Genomic DNA, 23,968 nt, shown 5'->3' on the forward strand with positions numbered 1-23,968 from the left:
GTTTATTGAATTTCAGTCAGTGATTGCAAACGTCAAAAACTGTGATGGGCTTTAAGTGAGTCTAAAAACCTGCAGATAAGGATCCTAAGATATGCACAACAGTTACTATCCTCTACAAGGATTAATCCTGGGATTCTTTTTTTCCAGTACCATGAGAGAACAAGTTCAGACAAATTTTGTTATGTAAATAAAATTCAAAGGGCCATTTCTTAGAAATTCACAAACTACAACATATGGACAAAATGCACAACTGGATTCAGATGACTAATGCATAACTAGATTGAAACGATTAATGCAAGACTATCTTGACATGATTAATATATCCAGTGAAAAATGTATCATGAGCCAGCACTTAGAAACTTCAATTACCAGCCCAGACAAACATCCATCCAGTTACATGTCCATCATTTCAGTACAAAGTTTTATCTCAGTACCCTACGTAATGGCAGACAAATTTGCTGCTTGCAGGGAAACAAATTAGGCTAGAACTACTAGTAGAAATAATGAAATAGACTATATTAACTATAGTTAACTTCTGGTATCAATAAAAAACATACCATTACTCCTGGTAGCAATCAAAAACAGACTATTCTGTTAGCAATCAAAAACATACCATTACTTCTGGTAACAATAAAAAACATACCATTACTTCTGGTAACAATCAAAAACATACCATTACTTCTGGTAACAATCAAAAACAGACTATTTTGGTAGCAATAAAAAACAAACTTGTACTTCTGGTAGCAATCAAAAACAGACTATTACTTCTGGTAGCAATCAAAAACAGACTATTACTTCTGGTAGCAATCAAAAACAGACTATTACTTCTGGTAGCAATTAACAAACAGACTAAATGCGTTTTCCATTTTATTCAATGTGATAGAATTGGTAGTGTGATAAGACATAAGAAAAAAACTGGTGAAGAAAAGGAAACATATGTACAAACTTAACAACATAGGTAAATGAACAATAAACGTAATTATATACAACAATACTGCTAAAAACACTAACCTTTTCATATTTAAAGCTTGTCTAAGAAGACATTAATACCCCCAGACTCTGCATATAGTAATAATTATATGAAGCCTGATGTAACAATACAAATTGGACCCTATGGCGTGGTTAGTTTTCCCCACGCAAGCATTATTTTAACAAAATTTGCAGAGAAATGCAATTGAATGGCACATACTCAATATAAAACCTTTGGGCCTTGTGGTTTCAAAGGAAAAGTCTCTAGAAACAACTATGTTTCAGAAATTCTTTGTTGAAAAAGAGTCATAACTTTTGTTATTTTCAACGTAAAACAATACAAATCGCAAATGCAAAATTTGCTATCATAAAGAAATTACAAGTTTGAAGGTTCGGTGTTGGAAACTGTATGAGAAATCAGGAAAAATTAGTGTCTAAATACAGACATACCTAGTGATTACAGTATGAACCCTTAACTTTGTATCAGGGGGAATAATTAGTACACTTATGGCATCTGAGAACGCGGGTACTTGCTGGCTTTCAAATACATTCGCATGAACATAAATTCTGGTTTTCTTATCTCAGATAACACATGAAACAGATCACACATGCATAATTCAAATACATGTACAACAATAATTCTAATTTCTGTGACATGATTGGAATTTCAATAAATGTGTATGCTGAGAGCTAAATACTGCTTATGTATAAAACAATACATTCCAAATATCAGTGAATGTGCAATTTTACAGTCTGAGCCTTTTCGATTGGGAAAAATAGCGGGATAAACCATGCAATTGTGAAAAATATAACGTTATTAATATGATTATTAATAACGATATTCCAATTGTTTATAAGTGAACGTTAAACTGCATTTTAAAATTTATTTTATAAAGTGTTACAGAATTTTATCCCTGTATAATAAACTCAAAAAACAAATTATGAAATAAGTTTATTAGAAAAGTTCTGCATCTTTTGTTGATAAATTTTGGTCAGATTTTTGGAAAGAAATGTTCCTTATTGATATTGGGAAGCAGCCTGTAAGAGGCCGTAATTTTGGGCCAAAAAAATTACTCAATAGATACATGTATCTTGTTGCTTCCAGATATTGCTAAAAACAACTCAAACATTATCAATGTGAATTATTTTGCAAGCTTTGACAAACATGAAAGTTATAAATTGATTTATTAAAAATATCAAAACATGTTAAAGAAGCAACAAATCAAGTTACAGCAAAAAACCTATACATCATACAGAAAAGTACTGTAAACTTCATGTCTTCTTGGGAAGAACCATTAACCAGGGTAAACAATTAAAACGTCACAGATTATATACAACCCTTACAGAATCCATATTGCACAAATAATCAAGATCATCACCCTTGTATCTTTACTTAAAACCTAGTTATTTTACCTCGATTGCATTGAAAGTCTAAGGCTTACTTGAAACGCTCTCGAGTCCGTTTCCTGGGACTAGAACCAGTACTTGGTGTCTATGAGGGAAAGCTAAAGAACGCTCCAACAGTGGGGATCGAACTTGACCTCCGGATCGCTAGGCGGACACCATATCCACTACACCACTGAAAGTTACACCATTGTAACTTTGACTATCACTGTTTAGGGTTTGCAACTCACATCAGTGATGTGGCTAAGCCAAGTTGGATATTCAATAAAGTGTAACATTGCAGTGTATATTCACAGTGCACAGTATTTCCAAACGGATAGGAGATAGGAAGAAATTCTCAGCCAGATATAGTATATACCGGTACTTGTAGTCACTTCCCCTATCTGCCCGGTCTGTAAGGGGAGAATACTGTCTTCAGCAACTGTACAGCAGCTTTCCAGAGTTCTCTAACATGGTCCAGTCTACTGAAATAATCTCCTGGAAAAACAAATTATGCAAATAATGCACGTCAATATTGCATATCAATTGATAAATGGGATATGTTCATAACTTTGCAAGGTACAACTATTTGGATAGACTTTGAATCATAAAAAGTGGAATATGAAAAATATTAATTTAATCAAATCTAGATAGACTAAAGGACATCTTGTTATAGCACTTGGTCCTTTATTTATGGCAAGGAACCAATTGTCAGGCATACTGAAACAAAACATGCGTTATCACACTTTTCACACTTAGCAAATCCACTAAATAATGACGCAACTTACACAATTGATAACACGCAATACATTAAAACAAAGACCTAGAATTATTCTAGGTCTTTGATTTCACCCATCAACAAACTTTGTTTTTGCCTATTTTAATCAAAGACTTAGATTTTTATTCTAGGTCTTTGGTGAAATGGAATCACCCTGTGGGTTTGTTGGTCTTATAAGATGCACATATTTGTGTACTTAGTGTTCCCAACTTAATGTTCTGCCTATCGAAATGAAATTTTATACATATGTCGTTTAATCTATGCAGAAGTGAAATACCTATTGTTTATGCATTTCTAAATAATCTTTGCACGGAAATATGCCCTTTAATTTTGAAAATTGTTTGATACTTAATATCATTGTCCATTTGAACTTTGTGCCTCGAAATAGTCTCTCCATTGTCCACATCAAACTTTATAGATTTTTATTTAAAATTAAAGAGTTACTGCTCTTTGCTTTTTGTTTATTTATACAAAACGTTTTTCAGTGAATATCTTTAAAACTTAAAGATATATCAACTTAAAACTTTATACATGTAGGTAGGTAGATCTTATTCAGATTTCCATGACAACCTACGTGGCATGCAGATTTCCATGAAAACCTACTATTCATGCAGATTTCCACGACAACTTACGCTCGATTAGTCATTGTAGGCTCGGGTACTACTTACATGTACCCGGGGTACGGTTATCATACTAAAACGCACCCGGGAATTTTAACGCTTAATCGGTCATTGTCGGCTATTTTTTTTTAAATTAATGTTCACATTTATGTCAATTTTCTGTTAAATGGCCCCTATATTATCGAAAATCATACTCAAAAAGCATGTTGCTGCAGTTTTATTTAAAAGAGAATTTTGTTTAAGATCAACAATATCGTTAAACGGTTATCGGTAGCGCGTTTTATGACATCGGATTTTGGGCGTGAATACAAATTCGGTACAGTCTAATATCGACCGGGTACGTTGAAGTATATTTACCGTACCCGGGGAACATGCAAGTATACTTAAGAGTACCCGGGGTACATGTAAGTAGTACCCGAGCCGACAATGACCAATGAAGCACAACTTACCGTCCATGCAGATCTTCAGTATGACTGCCAGTGTTGCGCAGGCTGCAGCCACCTTCGTGAGACTGACCAGGCTGGGAAATGAGAGCTTGCTGACCAACAGACACCCGTAATACTTGATATGGCTGAACACTGACAGGTCTGAGCTGGTAATATCTAAAGAACAGGCAATATTATTTGTGTTGGTTTACTACTTATTATATGGATGAGATATGGTACTTCGATAAAGTCTTGATTTTGGTTTAAACAAATGTTAATGCATTTTTCATCAATAAGAAACCACTTTACTAAAACGGATCATATGGGAAACATAGGTGTGCGTTAAGCAAATGACAGTAAAGTATTTTAATATTTTTTTTAATAGTCTTCGTAAATTTACAAAAAAAGTTGATCACAATATTCAAATTCATTCTTTGAAATTATTAAATAAATATAACATGATTCAATTATTACTTAATATTCTACAAATATGTGTCGTGTTCTGAGACTTTTGGTACTAATTCGGCAAGCGTCATTATGAGAAAACTCATTCAAAATGACGTCGCTAAACTTGCGCTGAATTTTGTATAAATTGCCTAAGGTTTTCTGTGATTTTGCCATTTATCTTATTTAAGTAATATAAATATCGGCATAGACTAGTACTTGAAAGAATTTGTTAGCAAACAAATAGTTGATTTTGACCTTTTAATGTCAATGAGCTGAGTTATTACTTCCCTTTTACCAATGTCGGCCACCGAATTATTTATAGCCACACACAATTTTTCAACATATGTTGATACCGATTTCATGTCGATGCTAATAATAATGTTTGGATTGAACTCTTCTTTGAAAAGGTAGGTGTTATTCTTCTAATCAAATTCACTTTTTATGTTAAATGTCCAAAATATTTACAAAAAACAACATATTTACAACTGAAAACGAAAGTAAAAATAGCGACCCAGTTCCTTATATTTAGTTTACATTAAGTTAATAAATAAAGTTCTTATTTGTTTTATTATAATTGATTGTGAAATTTCATCACTAAATTATTTATATTTCCCACCTAAATAAAAAAAATAATACAGTTTTGTTTTGGAGAAATTTCTATCAGGAAATTCCCCTATACTCATTGTAACTGTATAAAAGTGAAAGTGCAATTAAAATTTTATGTTGTCATTGAGCAGCATAATGACCCTCAATTTGCTTAATTTAATAAAAACTGATTAAATCTCATTTTTGTTTTACACAGAATAACATCAGACATGCCAGCTGGAAGATAAACAGCCAGACAGGGTCAATGCGCAGAAGAAATACTTGACCTTTTTGGGAAGAAGTTTCATAACATATTGTATACCAATCCAACAGGAAACACTACGCCTCTCATAACATATTGTATACCAATCCAACAGGAAACACTACGCCTCTCTTCTCAATGCCTGTGCTATAAGAGGAAGAATAAGAATGATGTGAAAAGAAACTATTCCTGTCTATCCCACTTGCAGATGTAGCAATGCCAACAATATGTGATTAATAACGCATATTACACCTAGTTGTTGTTGCATTTTCAAATCATGAGCAGTCTATGATAATGTACTGCAACACTTGTAGATGTAAGAGTTAACTGCCTCAAGACCTCACTCATATTTATGGAATATGTTTGAATGTATAAGACATTTTACCTATACTCATTTTGTTATGCAGTTTTTATAATTTTTATTCCATTCTAACAGTATATGTCAACTTAAAACAACTGTATGCATTTTTTTAATTTTTACAATGGTAACCATTGTGACCACAAAGTTGTGATCATCGCCATGCAACTAACACTTACAAATTGATGATTTCTGAATGTATTGTCGTTTAATAGGTTTTAAGATAGCCATGTGTAAATTAATTGTACAATTAAATGAACATTGAACAAATCTGAGAATATTATGTTTGTCTATGCATGAACTTAATTAAATGGGATCTGTTTTAATTCTTTAAAGATGAATATAATTCTTGAATTACAATTAAATCTGAATAGCTAAGAGATTTAAAAGTGCAATTTGTAATTACATTGTTTTTTTTTATTTTTTTTTACAAGATTAAATGAACATAATATTTAATGTTTAAGTTTTTTAAATACATTATTTTATTTTTACCTCTTTCAAATAATAATGTTGGGTATAGATCTTGGTTTCCTTGGTTACAGTACAATTAAAACATTGAGGTTCTTTGTAAACAATCACTGATGATTTTTGGAAAACAGTAGATTCAAATTTTGAAATATGGTACAGTTTGTATGACATATTTTGCAGTGTCATTTAATTTGTTAAAATTGGCTAGATGTAGGTAATCTTATCAGATCCAAATGTACTGCAAACAAACTTGGCGCAAATAACCACAAGAGTCTATATCTATTGAGAGAGACACCATGACTTTGTATCTGCATTTAGTATGGAAGAATGTTTGTTTCAATATATCATTAATTAAACAAAAAACAGTTAAAAAGTGCATTGCATACACAAAATGTCAATAGTTTGAATTATTTAAGGTGTTTCCATGGTAACCAATATACATTTTATAATGTTTATATTTTTTCAAATTCTTGAGAAGTATTAAGTATATCATATTATAAAACCATATGTTACTGTTTTATTCATGCACTTGAAGACTTATTAAAAATGCATTAACATAATTTATTGACCTGAAAATAAATCAAGAATTTGAAATGTTTATTTTTGTGTTTTAATAGGCATTTCTAAATCAGCCATTTTAACCTTAAACTGATAAATTTTGCAAACATCTTAATTTTAGCATGTGCGCCATACATGGAGCTTTCTGAATATGTAAATAAGTCATTTTGGTCAATGTATCCCCGTTTTGACCAAAAATCTCAGAACAGTCCACATATGTATATGGATATTATACTATTTGCTACAATTACAAACTCTTAAAACCAGACAATTACCATCAGGGTGATTAGAAGTTTCATCTACATCTTCAACATTACTATATTCAGCCTTCAAGGACTTAATGTTTTCACCACTACTTGAATGTTCATTGGCCTCCGAATCATGCTTTAGTTGGTCTGTATATATTTTCTCACAGTCATCCACTAAACTTGACTTGGCGCTGTCACTCAGATGGGTGCAAGCATTCAAAAACTGTGGAAGTAGCACAATCTGTCCTCTGGGAAGCATAACTTTTATAGCATAAAGGGCTGCAACTCTTTCATAGCCTGGTCGTAAAGAGTTATCTTCACATCGTAGCCAAACGCTTGCTAGTGCATTACATTGACTAAATTCTTGAACTTTTGCATGAAGGAGGATACTGAAATTGAATTAAATAATTCTTGTTGTATTTTCTTCATATATTTATGATAATAAACAGTATTCTAGTTATCTTACAGTGGTCAGTTAACCTAGTTACAGGTACCCCTTTTCTCTTATTTTTATCATGTGCAAGCTAAGGCAATTAAGAAAAGAGTTATGAGAAGATAAAAACAAATGTTATAAGCATTTTCACACATATAGTATTCAGGGATTTGAAGTCCACTTGTCTTAAGTAAAGAAAGGTTACCCAACCTTGAAGTCAATTTTAGATTATACATAAGCATATGTATAACAGGATGTTGTGAAGCAAACAATTAAAGGAAAGTATCGAATTACAAATGTAATTGGGACTACATGAAAAGTGTCAAGAAATTTACTAAAACAGCACGTTTTATTTTCTTCTGATAATCGGTTCATTTATATGTCTCAATTTGGAATTAAAGTGAACATGAAAAACTACAGATGATCTGCATATTCTATGTTTTTTGTTAATTTTTTTTATGAGGTTAGAAAGTTTATTTGTGTAATTTTGTCATGATTTTTTGTATTTTTTATTATTTCATTTCTGAATTTAGGGTTGTAACCTAACTTCTGCCATGATGGATATATATATATATATATATATATATATATATATATATATATATATGACAGTTTGAGACCAATAAAAATGTCCACATTGACACGCTATGAAACAAGATATTGAGTGAAAAAAATAATGAAGATGTACCACTGTGCGTGCTGAACAGCACATTTGAATTTTATAGATTAGATCAAGGTCATACTTAAGACTAGGTGTTGTTCATAGATGGGATTGGTCACAAGCATTAATTTACCCTTTGCATGCTGGGAAATTTGTCGTCTGCTAAAATATTGTCTGCTGAATTGATAAAATTAGCATTTTTTTCGATTTTTTTCAAAGAATACCATCAGAAAAGCAAACAGTTTGGATCCTGATGAGACGTCACGTTCTGTGGCATCTCATCTGGATCCAAACTGTTTGCAAAGGCCTTTAAAATTCGGTTCCAGCGCTGAAAGGGTTAAGTAATTATCATATCGCTGTTTCAACGTAGGCCTATACAATGTAGCAAGAAGTATTGACTGTGTTGGCGTTGGAAGACAAGTGGTAAAAATCTAAATTGAAGGACACATCACTTTTTTCCTCATATTAAAATAAAAATAAAAAGAACATTCAAACAAATGTAAGTAATTATAAAACAAGACTATTGCCAAGCAATAAAAGTCCCCTACCTTCGCAGGATCCACCATTTTCAGCAATATTTGTAGTTTATTTGTTGCCATAGTAAACAAATTGCTTGACATAGGAACAAAACAAAATGATGTGCATAATCTCCATATTGCCATCTATGTATGTTTTAAGTTTCATGAAAAAATATGAAGAACTTTTAAAGTTATCGCAGGATCCACCATTTTCAGCAATATTTCTAGTCTATTTGTTGCCATAGCAACCAGAAATATTGACATATAAACAAATGAAATAACGTGCATAATCTCCATATTGCCATCTGGCTATGTTTCAAGTTTCATGAAAAAATATGAAGAACTTTTAAAGTTAACGCAGGATCCAGACAAGTGTGACAGACTGACAAACACACAGAGTGCAAACCATAAGTCCCTCTCCAGTTTCACCAATAGGGGACTAATAATGCTTAATTTTAGCTGTATACATTAAAATCATAAATAAATGTTAGTGTAAAATTTTCAACAGATATATATTCGTTGTTGATTTGTACACCGATTCTTACCATAGTTGTATAACAGTGACAGGACACTTCTCCACACTTTCATAGACATTCAGTACCATGGGTAACACTTCCTGCCAGCAGTCCATCTCTGCTAGTGCTTGTATACACACCACACACAGACGTTCTATGGTCACCTGTACCCTGTTAAACACATTATTGATTAATTTCATCTCAATTATATACAGTTTAGACTGTGACATTGTAGTACATTTAGAGAGCTAAACCAGATGTCATAAGAAAACATAACCTGTGGAGTTGATACCTTTCGAATGAACTAGGTCTGAAAATATTTTGGAGGTGCCCTGATACACACATTTTCATGAAAAAACAACACCAATTTGATAATATACACTTTCAGCCACTTATGGTAACAACATCTGAAGAACACAATTACTGATTTCTTTCTTGATACACATATGAATTACCAAATTTGATTATATTACGTCAATCATGACCTCTTAAATTTTTTAATTGGTAAATAAAGATTTCAATGAGTTTTAAGAATTATGACACATGCAACTCTTGTCAATTTAAAACACAAATACAGAGCTACTTCTAATTTTATATGTGGCTAAATTCCTAACCCTGGTGCCCAATTACAACTACATGTAGTTGTGTAACTACCCTTTTAATTATAATATAGGCTCAACATGCTGGGGTTAGGGTTTACTGCTGGTAACATCAAGAGTGGCAATAAAGGCTGTGCAGCATATATAACTGCTATAACAAGGAGCAGGAAGGAGATGTTTGTGTTTGGCAGAGCAGCCTTGAGCTGCGGAATTGTCTTGGCCACCAATGTAAAAACTAACAGTGGCCAAGACAATTCTGGAGCTCAAGTAACTCCATTTAAATACAGGAAACAAAACTTTATTCTCTCCCATTTGGTACATTAATACATGAAAACCAGCGTAAATAATTAAATTTAGGTCTATTGCACAATTACACAACACATTTATATAAGAAAACCGGGCCCTTTGAAACATCTGAAAAGGGGCAGGTCTTTAATTTAGGCAGTTGGGAAGATGCTGAGGGACCCGTAAATAAATTCTGACATACATACACACACAAACTGCCCATGTAAAGTATGAGAAAATACTTTCACTATACAACAAATCTTAAATAAAGCTCATTGGGTCATTGTCGACCTGAAATGGCTTGAAGTCACCCTGGGTTGACTAGAAGCCGATTCATATCACCCTGTGGTGACTTCAAGCCGATTCTAGTCACCCGGTTGGCTTGAAGTCACCCTAGGGTGACATGCATCGGCTTGAAGTCACCCTGGGGCGACAAGAATCGGCTTCTAGTCACCCTCGGGTGACTTCAAGCCATTTCAGGTCAAAAATGACCCAATGGGCTATACTCATCGGGTCATTGTCGACCTGAAATGGCTTGAAGCCAATTCATGGCACCCTGGGTTGACTTCAAGCCGATTCAAGTCATCCGGTCGGCTTGAAGTCACCCTAGGGTGACATGAATCGGCTTGAAGTCACCCTAGGGTGACAAGAATCAGCTTCTAGTCACCCCCCTGGTGACTTCAAGCCATTTCAGGTCGACAATGACCCAAGGAGCTAAGTCAAGGCTTAGTAGTTTTTTTCTTCACAAGGGCCCCGATTATATAGTGGAACAAAGGAATTACTCTTCAAGGTTTTATTTGTATCTTCTCCTATTTTTAATCCGCAATCTGTGGTCTCTCATTAACCCCATTGACGATATGCATTTTGCTATGCCTTAGATGGTCAAGCGTGAACGATCGAGTCTTGAACAAAAACAATCAACACGTTCACCTTTTCTCATCTCCACGATGTTTAGCTTTGGAAATTACACTGAGACAGAGTTCATGGCAGCATTTGAATTTTCTTAAAAGTAAATATTCTTTTGCTAAGTCGACCGTAGATTCAAAATCGTCCGTGTGCGAGTGCAATGTTGTTTTCATTTTAGTTACTTGTGCAGCCGCCATGTTTAGATCATGTGACCATTATGCATAGTGGGTTACATTACACTCAATAATCTTACTCTGCTTCAATCTATTTTGCGGAGGATTACGCAGATAGTTGATATATCACGATTGGTCGACATTATTGTCATTGGCCTTGACTATAAATACTAATGAATCGAATCCCGACCATAATATATATATATAATATATAAATATATATATATATATATATATATATATATATATATATATATATATATATATATATATATATATATATATATATATAATGAAGAAGAGAAAAGGAGAAGACCGACCATAAAATAACAAGAAAGAGTTTAAGAAACGACTCGCCACCTTGACGATATTTGCTTTAAAGATTTGCACCTATTCATGACTACTCGCCGTAATTTAGTAATGACTGGCCCCTATTTATAAATAAAGTAAGTAAATGAATGGCCTTCGATATACATTTATTAAACATTATTTATAAATATTGTATATTATGAAGTATTAAAGAAACATAAATTACACACATACTAGTAGTCAGATGCATATCTTACCAATATCTTACATAACAATACAATACAATACAAATTTTATTTAAAGTCGGTGCACAATTTTATGAAACAATATAACATTAACTTTGTATAGCTATTTACCGACATACATACATATATATCAATACATTGGGATATATTCTAGAACAACAAAAAGCTTAAAATTAATATCTATCTATCTTTCTTTTAATACTGCCGGAAACCCCATGCGGGTACTATTGGCAGGTGCGCGTGTCAGTGCAAGAATAAAAGGTTTAAAAGCATTGAAAGGGAGACTTCAAAGCATGAAAGTGAGGTGAAGATAAAAGTGTGATAGTGTTAAACAAGAAGAAACATATTTATAGGTTAAAAGTTGTTAAAAACACTGTTTTGTGCATTCAGGGCCGACTGGGGAGTAGAGTGGGGCTAAGGCAACGCTTTAACCCCTCTAGGTCTGCCTGCTGTACAACTGAGGCCGGTAGGCTGTTCCAAAAACTATGGTGTAAGGGAAGAAGGAATATTTAAAGTAGTTGGCTGATGTATGGACTTGTCTGAATGGGAGTAGGTGCATATGACGAGTCATCCTCGTAGGCCTCTCAAGATATGATGGCGGCGAAATGGCTACCAAGCCATACACAATTTTGTAAAAAAGGGTCAGTCGGGAGAGGTCACGTCGGTCCTTCAAAGTCTGCCAGCCAAGTTCAGTCTGCATACCGGTAACACTGCTGTAGAATGAGAAATCGTTTTTCACCCAGCGGACTGCTCTACGTTGTACTCTTTCAATTTTGTCACTATTTTGTTTGGTATGTGGACTCCAGACAGAGGACGCATATTCTACCTGGGGTCTAACTAAGGTCTTATAGGCTACTTCTCTGATGTTTTCATTTTTAGTCTGTATATTCCTGCGGATGAAACCAAGAGATTTATTAGCATTCGCTGTAATGTTGGTAATATGTTTGTTCCAAGAAAGATCATCTGAAATGGAAACACCTAAATATTTAGCACTGTCTACAACTTCAAGGATATGTCCATGTAGCCTGTAATTGAAGATGAATTTATGTTTTTTCTTAGAAATAACAAGGACTACACATTTACTAGGGTTAAACTCCATGTCCCACAGGTTTTCCCAATGTACTAATTTGTCTAAATCATTTTGAAGAGAGGCACAGTCTTGCAAGTTGTTAATAGCCATATATACAGCAGTGTCATCTGCAAACAAACGAACTTGAGAAGAGATAGAGTTAGGAAGGTCATTTATGTATAAAAGAAAGAGTAAGGGACCAAGTATTGAGCCTTGTGGCACGCCCGATGTTACAGGGACTTCTGATGAGCATTCTCTTTCCAGAACAACTGTTTGCGATCTGCCTATGAGAAAAGACTTTATCCAGGAATTTGTAGATTTGTTCACTCCGTGTTGCTGTAATTTAAAAAGAAATTTAAGGTGGATGACTTTGTTGAAAGCTTTGCTGAAGTCTAGACGTATAAGATCAGTTTGATTACCATTTGCGAGGTTGCGAGCCAGTTCATCGACAAGTTGAATAAGTTTGGTTTCGCAGGATCGATGTTCCCCGAAACCATGTTGAAGATCATACAATATGTTATGTTTATTAAAATGTGCTGTGAGGTTGGAAGCTACAATATGCTCTAAAACTTTGCAAAGAATACATGTTAGTGATATTGGTCTATAGTTGGCTGGATCTTCTTTATTTCCTTTTTTGAACAGAGGTACAACATTTGCAGAGGTCCAAATCTTTGGTAAGATGCCTGTGTCAAGAGATTTCTGAAAAAGAAGAGATAGTATAGGTGCAATTTGTTGACGAAGATTTTGAAGGACAAGTGGCCTGATGTTGTCTGGACCTGCAGCTTTGAGGGGTTTCAGATTGTAAAGGAGCTTCAAAACACCGTTGACCGAGATAGTGATTTCTGGCATGATTGAGTATTTGCGACTTGAGGAAGAATGAACATTAGAGTTCTCCAGGGCTGAAAAGCAAGATTGAGATAGAGTTAGAGGGGACATGGGGCTAAAAACTGACTGAAATTGCTGGTTCAGGATATTGGCTTTGTCTGTGTTTGAAGATTTTGTGTACCTGAAATTTTATCATATAATGTTGAAATACCGCATGCATCTTGTTTGGCGCTCTTGATAAGACTGAAAAGTTTGTTGGAGTTAAATTTTGAGCTGGATTCATCTGGTTCTCCATTTTGGTCTCTTATACCCAAACTATATTTAATGTAATTATTCTATGATAATTTGATGGTCTTCTTGATCTGGTGTTTAAGATTTAAAAATGTTGATTTAATTTTGCTGTTTTTCATTTTCTTCATTTTATTGTGGAGTTTGTCCCTCTTCCTTAATAGGCGTTTGGTGGGCTGTGTTATCCACGGAAGGGAGACTTTTGGACCTATTCTTTTTGTGGGGACGTAATCTGAAATTCCTGTAGTAATAGCATTACAAAATTTCTCCTAGATGACTTCCACGGGAGCTGTTGAGTAATTTGACAAAATATCATTAGACATATTTTCCATGTACTCTTTGAATCCATCCCAGTCTGCTTTCTTATATAAATGTACTGTTCTAGGTTTTTGACACATTTGTTTTGGTTTAACACTGGCTGTGAAGGAAACAATTTGATGGTCTGAGATACCCGGAAGACAAGAAATATTATTTATTAGTGTGTGATTTGTAGTGAGAAAAAGATCAAGAATGTTGTCGCCTCTTGTAATATCAGTAACCATTTGAGTCAGTCCAAAATCTGAAAGTAAATCAATGAAATCATCATAAAGGTTAACAAAATTACAGCTGGGTTTAATAGATGGAACATGATCTGTACTCCATGATAATTTTGGGTAGTTGAAGTCACCTAGGATCCAAAGATTTCCTTTTAATTTACGTGCATGATCTAAAGATTTTCTAAATTCCAAGGCGCTGTTGATGTCTGCTTCTTTTGGTCTGTAATAAGCTGCAATGTATAAAGGTTTACATGATCCAAAAAACAATTTTACCCAATGCTAAATTGCGAATAATAAATTTATTCCATAATCGCCATTTTTAAGAAAACTGAAATTTCACTCATAGTGATTTCCGTATTTACAAACTTATTCATACAGATGCCGCTTCAAATCTAAATAGTCTATTGTCGCTTAAATAAGGACAACTCGTGAAAAAAGACGACTTTTTCTCTAATAATTTCTCAAACAAAACACCTGTCTGAGCAAATAACAATGCAACACATTTTATTACATTTTAGTAGTATGTTTTTTTTCGAGCCACCAACGCGATTCAATATATTTGTACTTTTTAGGTCTAGTTCGATTTATGTTTCATGAAAACAGTTCGTGACCCATAGCCGATCCGGTAACCCACATGGTAACATGTACCATTTAAAATTTCAAGATGCGTCATATGCTCTTTCGGTTATAAGTTGAACACATAAGTGTTTTTGTTATACTTGAAGATTTTAGAATATTCAGGAATTAGTATTACCAATTGTTGACACCAGACAGTAATTAAATGTAATTAACTTATTGGTATGCGAGCAAAATTGGAAATGGGCGCTTTGTTAAACATTAAAGGTAACGTATTCTATAACATATATATATATATATATATATATATATATATATATATATATATTCTTTTCTTGCTTTGAAGCATATAGTATTATCAAATGCATTTATTACAAACAGAGTATGTTTCAGTAAAAATCAATACAATTGAGTGTAGGTCAGTGTAGGTCAAATTGGACAGTTGCTTTAGTGTGTAAGAATAACAAAAATGATATTTAAATGAAATAATAGGCATGGAAGGACTTCTTAAACTTCGCAAAGAGCCATATATTTTCAAACTGTGCTATTAATAAAAGTATGTGGATCGCATTAATGTGCATATATTATCAACAAATGAAATCAGTACACTTTCTCGAATTGTGGTAAGGTATATTTAGTTGTAAGTTCTACAGTGATCCGTTACCTTGTTAACAAAGGCAACTCTACTTTTTACTTGTATAGTAATGAGTGACTTCCATCACCCAGGTAACTCTTCCTCATACTGCTATAGTATTGGGTGACCTCCCTTTCCTAGGTATCTCTACTTCATACTTCTATTGTATTGGGTGACCACCCTTGCCTAGGTAACTACCAGAGCAGATGTTATACAGAAGTAAATGACAACTTAAATCTAGATCTTGCGATAACCTAAACAGTATGTAAAATAGGTTAATGAAACTTGGTATGTCGATAAATATTATCTAGGGGAAGTATTCAAACTAATTTAGTATAGCATTGAAATAAATGAGAATAACGATAATCTGTTGACCAGATATAGCTCATAAGGGAAAAAGCGTTGACCGTTCATACATATGGAAATTTCGACAAAGTAATACGCATAGGGATGCATCTAAAAAAAATTGCCACGCGACATATATTTTCGCGATGCAATTATCTCCCTTGAATACTCATCCTGTCCATGTTCTGCCTCCGTTTGTTTAGTTGCGAATTTATTTGATCCGATTCATTCAATATCTTAACGTTATTATTATCCTCACAAATCAATAAATAAAACTGTTTAAAAAATGGATTCACTTAATTCATAAACATTGAGGTTGATTTCGAGCTCTCAAATTTTTAAAGGGAGCTATCCACTGCGCATACAGCGTCCGGTGTTTACTTGTCAGAATTCGTGACGCATTTTCCATTCGCTCTCAGAAAGCAGTTTAACGTGTGATCATGTCCAATATTCTGGTGAGTTGTGGTTGTTATCCATCAGAAACACATTAATTCACAAAATTTAACGATATTCCGAATTAAATTTTTAGTCCTTTAGCTTATTTTAAACGTATTTACACCGCGTCTGCTCGCACTTTGCCGATATCCCGAAAGGTTACATATCACTATGTAAATATTAGGCATAAAACCACAAAATCTAAAACCGTTGGATTTTCGTACCAAATCTTTTGTAACAAATCTCCCAGATTCAAAATCAACAGCAAAAACAGGACGTTTATAAATTGTCTGCATTATTTATACAATTTTAAGATATTTGTTGGTTTTCCGTTTTTAGAAGCTGTATTGCCAAGGCAAGAGCTGGGCATCACCCAAGCCTTTCTATCGAGCAACACTGACAGTTTTGGTTTCCAGAAATCAACAAAGGAGGGATTCCTGAACTATCAAAGTTTCCAAGCTATACACACAGTTATTAGCTGTGGTGATCTTATTTATTGGTTCTGTTGGTTTACTTGAATGGAACATGTGTGAACTTTTATAGAACTTTGAAAAGTCTATATCTGTCTATAAACACAAATCAGCTATGGCATTATACGATCAGATGTGCAAACATTGTCAAAGGGTTGTTAAGTTAACGATTTGAAGGCAATTATGCTGAAAAAATATGAAGGTTCCCATGCAAATTTAGTCTGTATATAGACAAGTGTCTGTCGATAATATCAAACTAGTAATACAAAACTTACTACAAGTATGTAAAAGCACTAAGTACCTGTTGTGATCATTTTTAGTAAGATAGTGTAATTCTAAACAGTAGCAAATAACTTGTTTAGTTAATGCATAAAGCTATTAATATGATTTCCTTTCTATTGTGTAATTAATAAATTGGTTGTTACTTGTTGTTCCATTATAACTGTTTTGTGAGCTAGTAAAACAGCAGCATTGTTAATTTTGTAAAAGGTAATAAAATGTTACTTCATTGATTCCACGGTTTTTCAAAAGATAACATTACTTTGTATTTTCATATACGTAAATATTCTTGTAAGTTGATGACAGTGTTTTAGTATTTCTTATTTTGTAACTATTATTTTATGTGCAAATAAATGAGGTAAAGTGTTTGTATCTCCATACAATACCACATACATTTGGGTTATGTCTCTGCAATCGATGAGTTTAGGAATGGCACCTTCTGTTTGTTGGTCACTCACATTGCCGTTCCATACATACAGTGCTGCCTTCGGTCAGAAAAAAGCACAGGACCGGTATTCACAAAGTTCTTTAGGGGAATCTTAACTTAAGTTGCACTTAAGGTACTTTTTCAGATGAAATTTTTCAATTAAAGGCCAAGGTTTTCTGCTTACAGAATCATGAAAAATAGTAATCAACTAATCATATAAGTATTATTTACTTGTTTAGACATTTTAATGAGAACATGAATTAACACCAAATAGTCGGAGACATAATTCACGTTGTGTATTTAAGACATTTCCCTCAAATTGTACTATTAAGAACTTTGATTATACTATTCAGAGTTAATGTGTCAGTTGTATATGCTTAATCAGCATTTAATTACGTTAATGTTTGGACACCGAGTGCGTTTATAATCAGTTAACAAGTTATACTAGTTAACAAGTGTTTCTTTTAGTATAACCGTTAAAATATTGGTCTGTTTTGTGTGTCTTAGTCTTTTTCGGCGTAAGCTGTATTAAGCCAGCTTTTCACCTTAGCCTGAAATTTGTTAGCGTCCAATAGAATTCAAATAAAACTTCCCGCGGCCAAGTACAGATGAATACACTTCATTGACTTCATTGGCTGATTTGAGAATACGACCAGAGCATTGGAAACATGTCCGCGTCTTTGTAACACTGTTTTACTGCGTGTTCAGCATGAAACTATTATATATCTAATGAAAAGGCTTAATAGATAGACCAGTTTTACACTCAATCTCGACATCAATACAGTTTGTGCGTCCACCTTTTATTTTCAGAAGGTTTTTAGCGCGAGAACGTTTGCACTTAAAGGCTATTTTCTCATATTTAGCACTAACTTCCATATTCCTGTCAACCTGTTAACATGTTAAAGTATAGAGAGCAGCGGAAGCGAAGACTCACTTTAATGCATTGCATTTCAACTCGCGATATCGGGTCAATTTGCGGCCACTGTGTGTGAATGTCAGAGTTTACATACAGGCCATCGCTGCGTCTCTACCCTATGTGCTGATCGGAGTTCGCGGCCAGGAAAATAATCGTTACATAATAAAGACGCTATAGCGTGAACTAGGTGAACTGGAATTTTCTTTAGACCAGACAGATGTTAAATGGAGATATCCAGCGATATCATATGGTATGTCAATAATATATTCTTAATGTGTTTTACAACAATACCATGATAAATATTATTTTTAATTAATTTAACAAGAATTATGCCATCATATTGACTAATGAATTAAGCATGAGCGCAATGATTCTCGATACTGTTAAAAATCGAATCAAATAGCAACGCCAGACAAACCACTAAAACAGGTTTGTTCGAAGAACGCGCGTATAAATATTTAAAATATATACGGATACTTCGCGTGTGGCCGGTTGACTCATATGTTTTAATTTCACTTCCATTCTTCTTTTGTTTTTCTGTTTTGTATCTATACGTTTATGACCAGCAATATGTAATAATGTAAAGCCGCGAAAACTCCGCGTATCATCCCGTACTGCGTTTGCTGCAGCTAAGAACTGCACAGAAAAAGACATTCGCTATCTTTGATCTCAATCATTGAAGTCTTTACCTTTCATTAACTGCAACTACAATCAACGCCGTATATCTTTTTTAAAGATATTTCTTGTTTCAACTTACCCGACATACCTGTTTGTGCCGACCCTAATTTATTTTGTATTCCAGGCTGAAGTTGTGATCATAATCGCTTCATTCGATCTTTCCGGATAAATTTACTATAAATTAACAAAAAATAAATAACACGAGAAAACAGATTTGGAAGTTTAATGCATTTTATTGCATATTTATCAGTAAATTAACGAAAAAAAGATAAGAAGACCTTCCTTTTATCATTTTTGAGCGATATAAGTGGAAACAAAGAGCATTTTAGTTTTGGCCTTAGGGACATTTCTATATGCAACAATAAAAGTTGTCAATAGTAAAGGTTTTTATAACGCCAACGGGTTCTGGAGGTCATTACATTATATATATCTCGTTTTCGAAAGGCCAGAATTTGTTGTGGTCTCTTATTTTTAGCGCCTACGATAGATAATCGGTGTACTATTTCAATTCAATTTAATGGAAGAGGTTAATTGAATTTTAATCAAAACGGCTCTGCATATGTATTCTTGTATAGCATGTTTAATGTTTCACGTGGGAATGTTGAAAACAAAATTGCAGTAAGACGTCCAGATAATAGGCAAAGCATTTTCATGCACATTGCACTAATATTCGTCGATTAGAAAAAAAGGAATATGGTTCAATTCATTGAAATAAAACTAAAACAAAAACAACAACCACACCTATTCGTCATTCCGACGCGTTGCTATCAAACAACACACACTTACGTCCCCGTGGTTTAATTCAAACAAATGTCGATGTATCGAATATTCTTAACTCTTTCTAACCAGGATAATATTAAGTTCCCTTCTCATTTTGCAATCAAGTGAACGAACGCGTCATAGTAACAAATAATACAAGACTTAAATGAATTTTTTTTAGTGAATTTAACAAAGCAAAAGCTATTGTATACAACACCTATGCCTTTTAAATCATAAAACGACTCCATACAATAACCGAATACATAATTTTCGAAAAGAGGGACAAGACCCCGTCTGATCAATTAAAGTACGACATACCTAAGTTATGATGCAATTTTCAATCAGAGTACTGACAGTACTGGTGTGACGATGCTTTTGAAGAGGATGGATATAAAAGCACAATTTAAGTTTATCTACATCACCACATCATGGGTACGAAAATTTTGGGTACGAAAAAATAATGCAAAAAAAAACAACAAATTGGGTACGAAAAAAAATCTGGGGTATAAAAAAAAATATGCCAAAAATATAATTTGGGTACGAAAAAAACTTTGGATCCGAAAACAACTTTGGGTACGAAAAAAAAAATGGGTATGAAAAAAAATTGGTACGAAAAAAAAATGGGTACGAACAAAAAATGGGTACGAACAAGAAATGGGTACGAACAAAAATTTGGGGGTACGGGGAAGTAGTACCCATGGGGAACTTTACCCATTCAGCGAAACTGGGAGGCGTGTTACATTCTCGATCAAATCTAAAAATTACTAGAAATGGCGCGCCAGCGGCCGACGCGTATCCCCCGTATAAGTATAGATGTTATTTTAGCTAATCTTCGGTTCTTGACATCAAGACAAAAACATGCATTGATTTGTTTTCATTTTCGATAATTGTGACACATAGACCATAACAAGCTTAAAGGTTAAGGTTTATAATTTAAAAAAATAAGAATATAATATCAGGAAAGATTTGGAAATCCTATCGCCAACTTGTCTGACACAGGCTGGTACAACTTGTCTGACACAGGCTAGTCTGACTTGTCTGACACAGGTTAGTCCAAATTGTCTGACACAGGCTAGTCCAACTTGTGTGACACAGGCTAGTCCAACTTGTCTGACACAGGCTAGTCCAGATGTTCTGATACAGGCTAGATTAAATTGTCTGACACAGGTTAGTGCAACTTGTCTAACACAGTCTAGTCCAAATTGTCTGACACAGGCTAGTCCAACTTGTCTGACATAGGCTATTTCAAATTGTCTGACACAGGCTATTCCAAATTGTCTGACACAGGCTAGTCTAAATTGTCTGACACAGGCTAGTCTAACTTGTCTGACACAGGTTTGTCCAACTTGTCTGACACAGGCTAGTCCAACTTGACTGACACAGTCTAGTCCAACTTGTCTGACACAGGCAAGTCTAACTTGTCTGACACAGAGTAGTCTTATTTGTCTGACACAGGTTAGTCCAACTTGTCTGACACAGGCTAGTCCAACTTGTCTGACACAAGCTAGTCCAACTTGTCTGACACAGAATAGTCTAACTTGTCTGACACAGGCTAGTCTAACTTGTCTGACACAGGCTGGTCCAACTTGTCTGACACAGGCTAGTCCAACTTGTCTGACACAGGCTAGTCCAAGTTGTATGACACAAGCTAGTCAAAGTTGTCTGACACAGGCTAGTCTCACTTGTCTGAAACAGGCTAGTCTAACTTGTCTGACACAGGCTAGTCTTACTTGTCTGACAATGGCTAGTCTAACTTGTATGACAAAGGCTAGTCCAACTTGTTTGACACAGGCTAGTCCAATTTGTCTGACACAGGCTAGTCCAACTTGTCTGACACAGGCTAGTCCAACTTGTCTGACACAGGCTAGTCCATTTTGTCTGACACAGGCTAGATTAACTTGTCTGACACAGGCTAGTCTACCTTGTCTGACACAGGCTAGTCCAACTTGTCTGACACAGTCTTGTCTAACTTGTCTGACACAGGATAGTCCAACGTGTCAGCGTGGGGATAACTACATTTGGGGTTTTCCCAGCGACACAGCGTTTAAAGTGCCACCTGGCAGTTTCGTGTCTGGTTCCTGTCCCGAACCTCTCGATAAATTTGAAAGAGGACGGGAACCAAGCTGCCTTTATCTCAATCGTAACACTTCGTCCATCTCCGGATTCTCCGTAAAGCTTCCTTATGCAATAAAAAGCCGGTTGGATCCAGAGTGCCTTTATCTTTATCAATGTTGACCAACGAGGTGTGCCGATTGAAAAAATTTAGCTAACTCAATCGGACTGGCTCGGTCTTTTAGGTAGGTCGCCATTGTGAAGAATTTGTTCATGGTATGATAACTAAGACGAGCTGCTGAAGCAGCATCGTCAAAAATGTATACTCGCTAAGCAACAACTTATAAACTCTATTAATTTTAGTAAATCTAATACTTTTTATTTTTAATATTTTATGTTACCTTTATTGAAAGAACGATTTGATCAATAATGATTATTTGTTGAGAGCTTATTATTCAGTAATTAGTTATTGTTTGCGTATGACGTTATCTGCGATAAGCCCCCAACCTTTATATATTTTGAAAAATTGCTTTGAAGAATTTATCAGCAAACGGAAAAATAAGTTTGTTGATCAAATAGCGTTTCACCGATTGACCCTGTTATTGACACTAAAGCTAAAATCAACAACGTCGTTTATGATCTCAATAACGCCAGGATCTTGCTAAGTATTCCGGATATATTTTTGTTTAAATCCTATTTACGTGGAGAAAAAACTTTGTATAGCTATTCCAACGACGTACATGTCAAGCAGCTGACAATGACTTGATTTATTAAAGTAACATCGATACATTTCGTATTATGGCTACACTGATAATTGAAAAAAAAAAGACTTCAAAAGTAAACCTTGAAACTGACAGACATGGCATTTGCTATTAATATTTTACTGCAGTGAAATTTAAGTTTGTTTTGTTCAAGCTACTTAACCATTGAAAATCCTACAGCCCATTAAGCATATAATATAAACCAGTACCATATAAAGTGTAATGTGGACGTTGAACCGAAGTTTAGGAAACACTTAATTTCGAAATTTAAAGTATAAATTTAAATACATAAACATACGCAAATAAAACAGTGTTCGTGCATCTAGAGGTTACGCATGCTTTCATATATTCCTTCTTTCTTCTAATATTATACGAAAAATTGTAATATTTGAAGTCAATTTTGACCATAAAAATGCCAAAATCTTTAATTTATAAAGATTTGTGAAAAAAGGTGCATTCGGTGGTTTATAAGAGTATATTTACACGTTTTCATCAACGCAGTGGAATATAAATTTGAAAGATGGCAGGAATTTAGGTCCAAGGAAGTCAATTTCAAACGTTTGTAGTCATACCGGATAAATAGCTTTTTGGAAAAGCTTGAACAGTTTTCCCCGTAGTTTATCATTTTATTTTTTATGAAGAATGCAGATTCAGACTCACATAAGGGCATTATGTATAGATTCATGTCAGCCATATTATATTGTTGTCTGATTTTGTTTTCTTAAAAGTACGTATAAGTATGACATTGTCTTGGTTCTTGGCTCTTTTTTTCTTTTCCCGGGCAACAAAAGTGCTAAACATAGTTGCCTGTCTAGCCAACATTTCGTGAAAAGTTATCTTCTATCTCTGCATGATTGCATGCAGTAGTTCGTGTGATCCGAGTGATCCATATATATTTTGTATTCAGCGATGTTGTTTTGAATGGTTTGTCCCATTTGGACTTTTATTTCATTAATACAAGTGTAATTTAAAAAAAAAGAAAGTCGATTCTGATGTTGTTTTTTTCAATAATATAATAAAAGTGTATTTAAAAAAAGAAACTCGATTTATGGAGTTCAATTGTACTTATATTGTTAATAGAAACAGCAACTTTAATTATTTTAAGAGAGTTTGATTCTTATTGTTTACTCATCTTGTTGTTTTGGCACTTGACATCCGGATGTCACTTGACAT

General features: G+C 34.2%; 1 protein-coding gene across 1 annotated transcript; it reads right to left on the reverse strand.

Moving 5' to 3' along the window:
• Positions 1 to 854: 854 nt before the first annotated feature.
• On the reverse strand, positions 855 to 11,247 carry LOC127842561 (peroxisome assembly protein 26-like). The gene is made up of 5 exons (XM_052372121.1): positions 11,043 to 11,247; positions 9,259 to 9,399; positions 7,129 to 7,490; positions 4,200 to 4,352; positions 855 to 2,850 (listed from the first exon to the last, which is right to left on the reverse strand). The coding sequence occupies exons 1-5, from the start codon at positions 11,213 to 11,215 to the stop codon at positions 2,753 to 2,755; spliced, it is 927 nt and encodes a 308-aa protein (XP_052228081.1). The 5' UTR covers positions 11,216 to 11,247; the 3' UTR covers positions 855 to 2,752.
• Between the last annotated feature and the right edge of the window lie 12,721 nt (positions 11,248 to 23,968).

This window comes from Dreissena polymorpha, chromosome 8 (genome assembly GCF_020536995.1).
Source record: "Dreissena polymorpha isolate Duluth1 chromosome 8, UMN_Dpol_1.0, whole genome shotgun sequence".
NCBI classification, from domain to species: Eukaryota; Metazoa; Mollusca; class Bivalvia; order Myida; family Dreissenidae; genus Dreissena; species Dreissena polymorpha.

What these genes read in the sequence shown, in the direction of transcription:
- LOC127842561 (XM_052372121.1), bottom strand. Translation starts at nt 11,215, where the DNA reads ATGGCGGCTGCACAAGTAACTAAAATGAAAACAACATTGCACTCGCAC. An exon ending in CATCGTGGAGATGAGAAAAG is followed by an intron (nt 9,400 to 11,042) that starts GTGAACGTGTTG and finishes TGTGTTTAACAG; the next exon opens with GGTACAGGTGACCATAGAAC. An exon ending in GTCACTGTTATACAACTATG is followed by an intron (nt 7,491 to 9,258) that starts GTAAGAATCGGT and finishes ATTCAATTTCAG; the next exon opens with TATCCTCCTTCATGCAAAAG.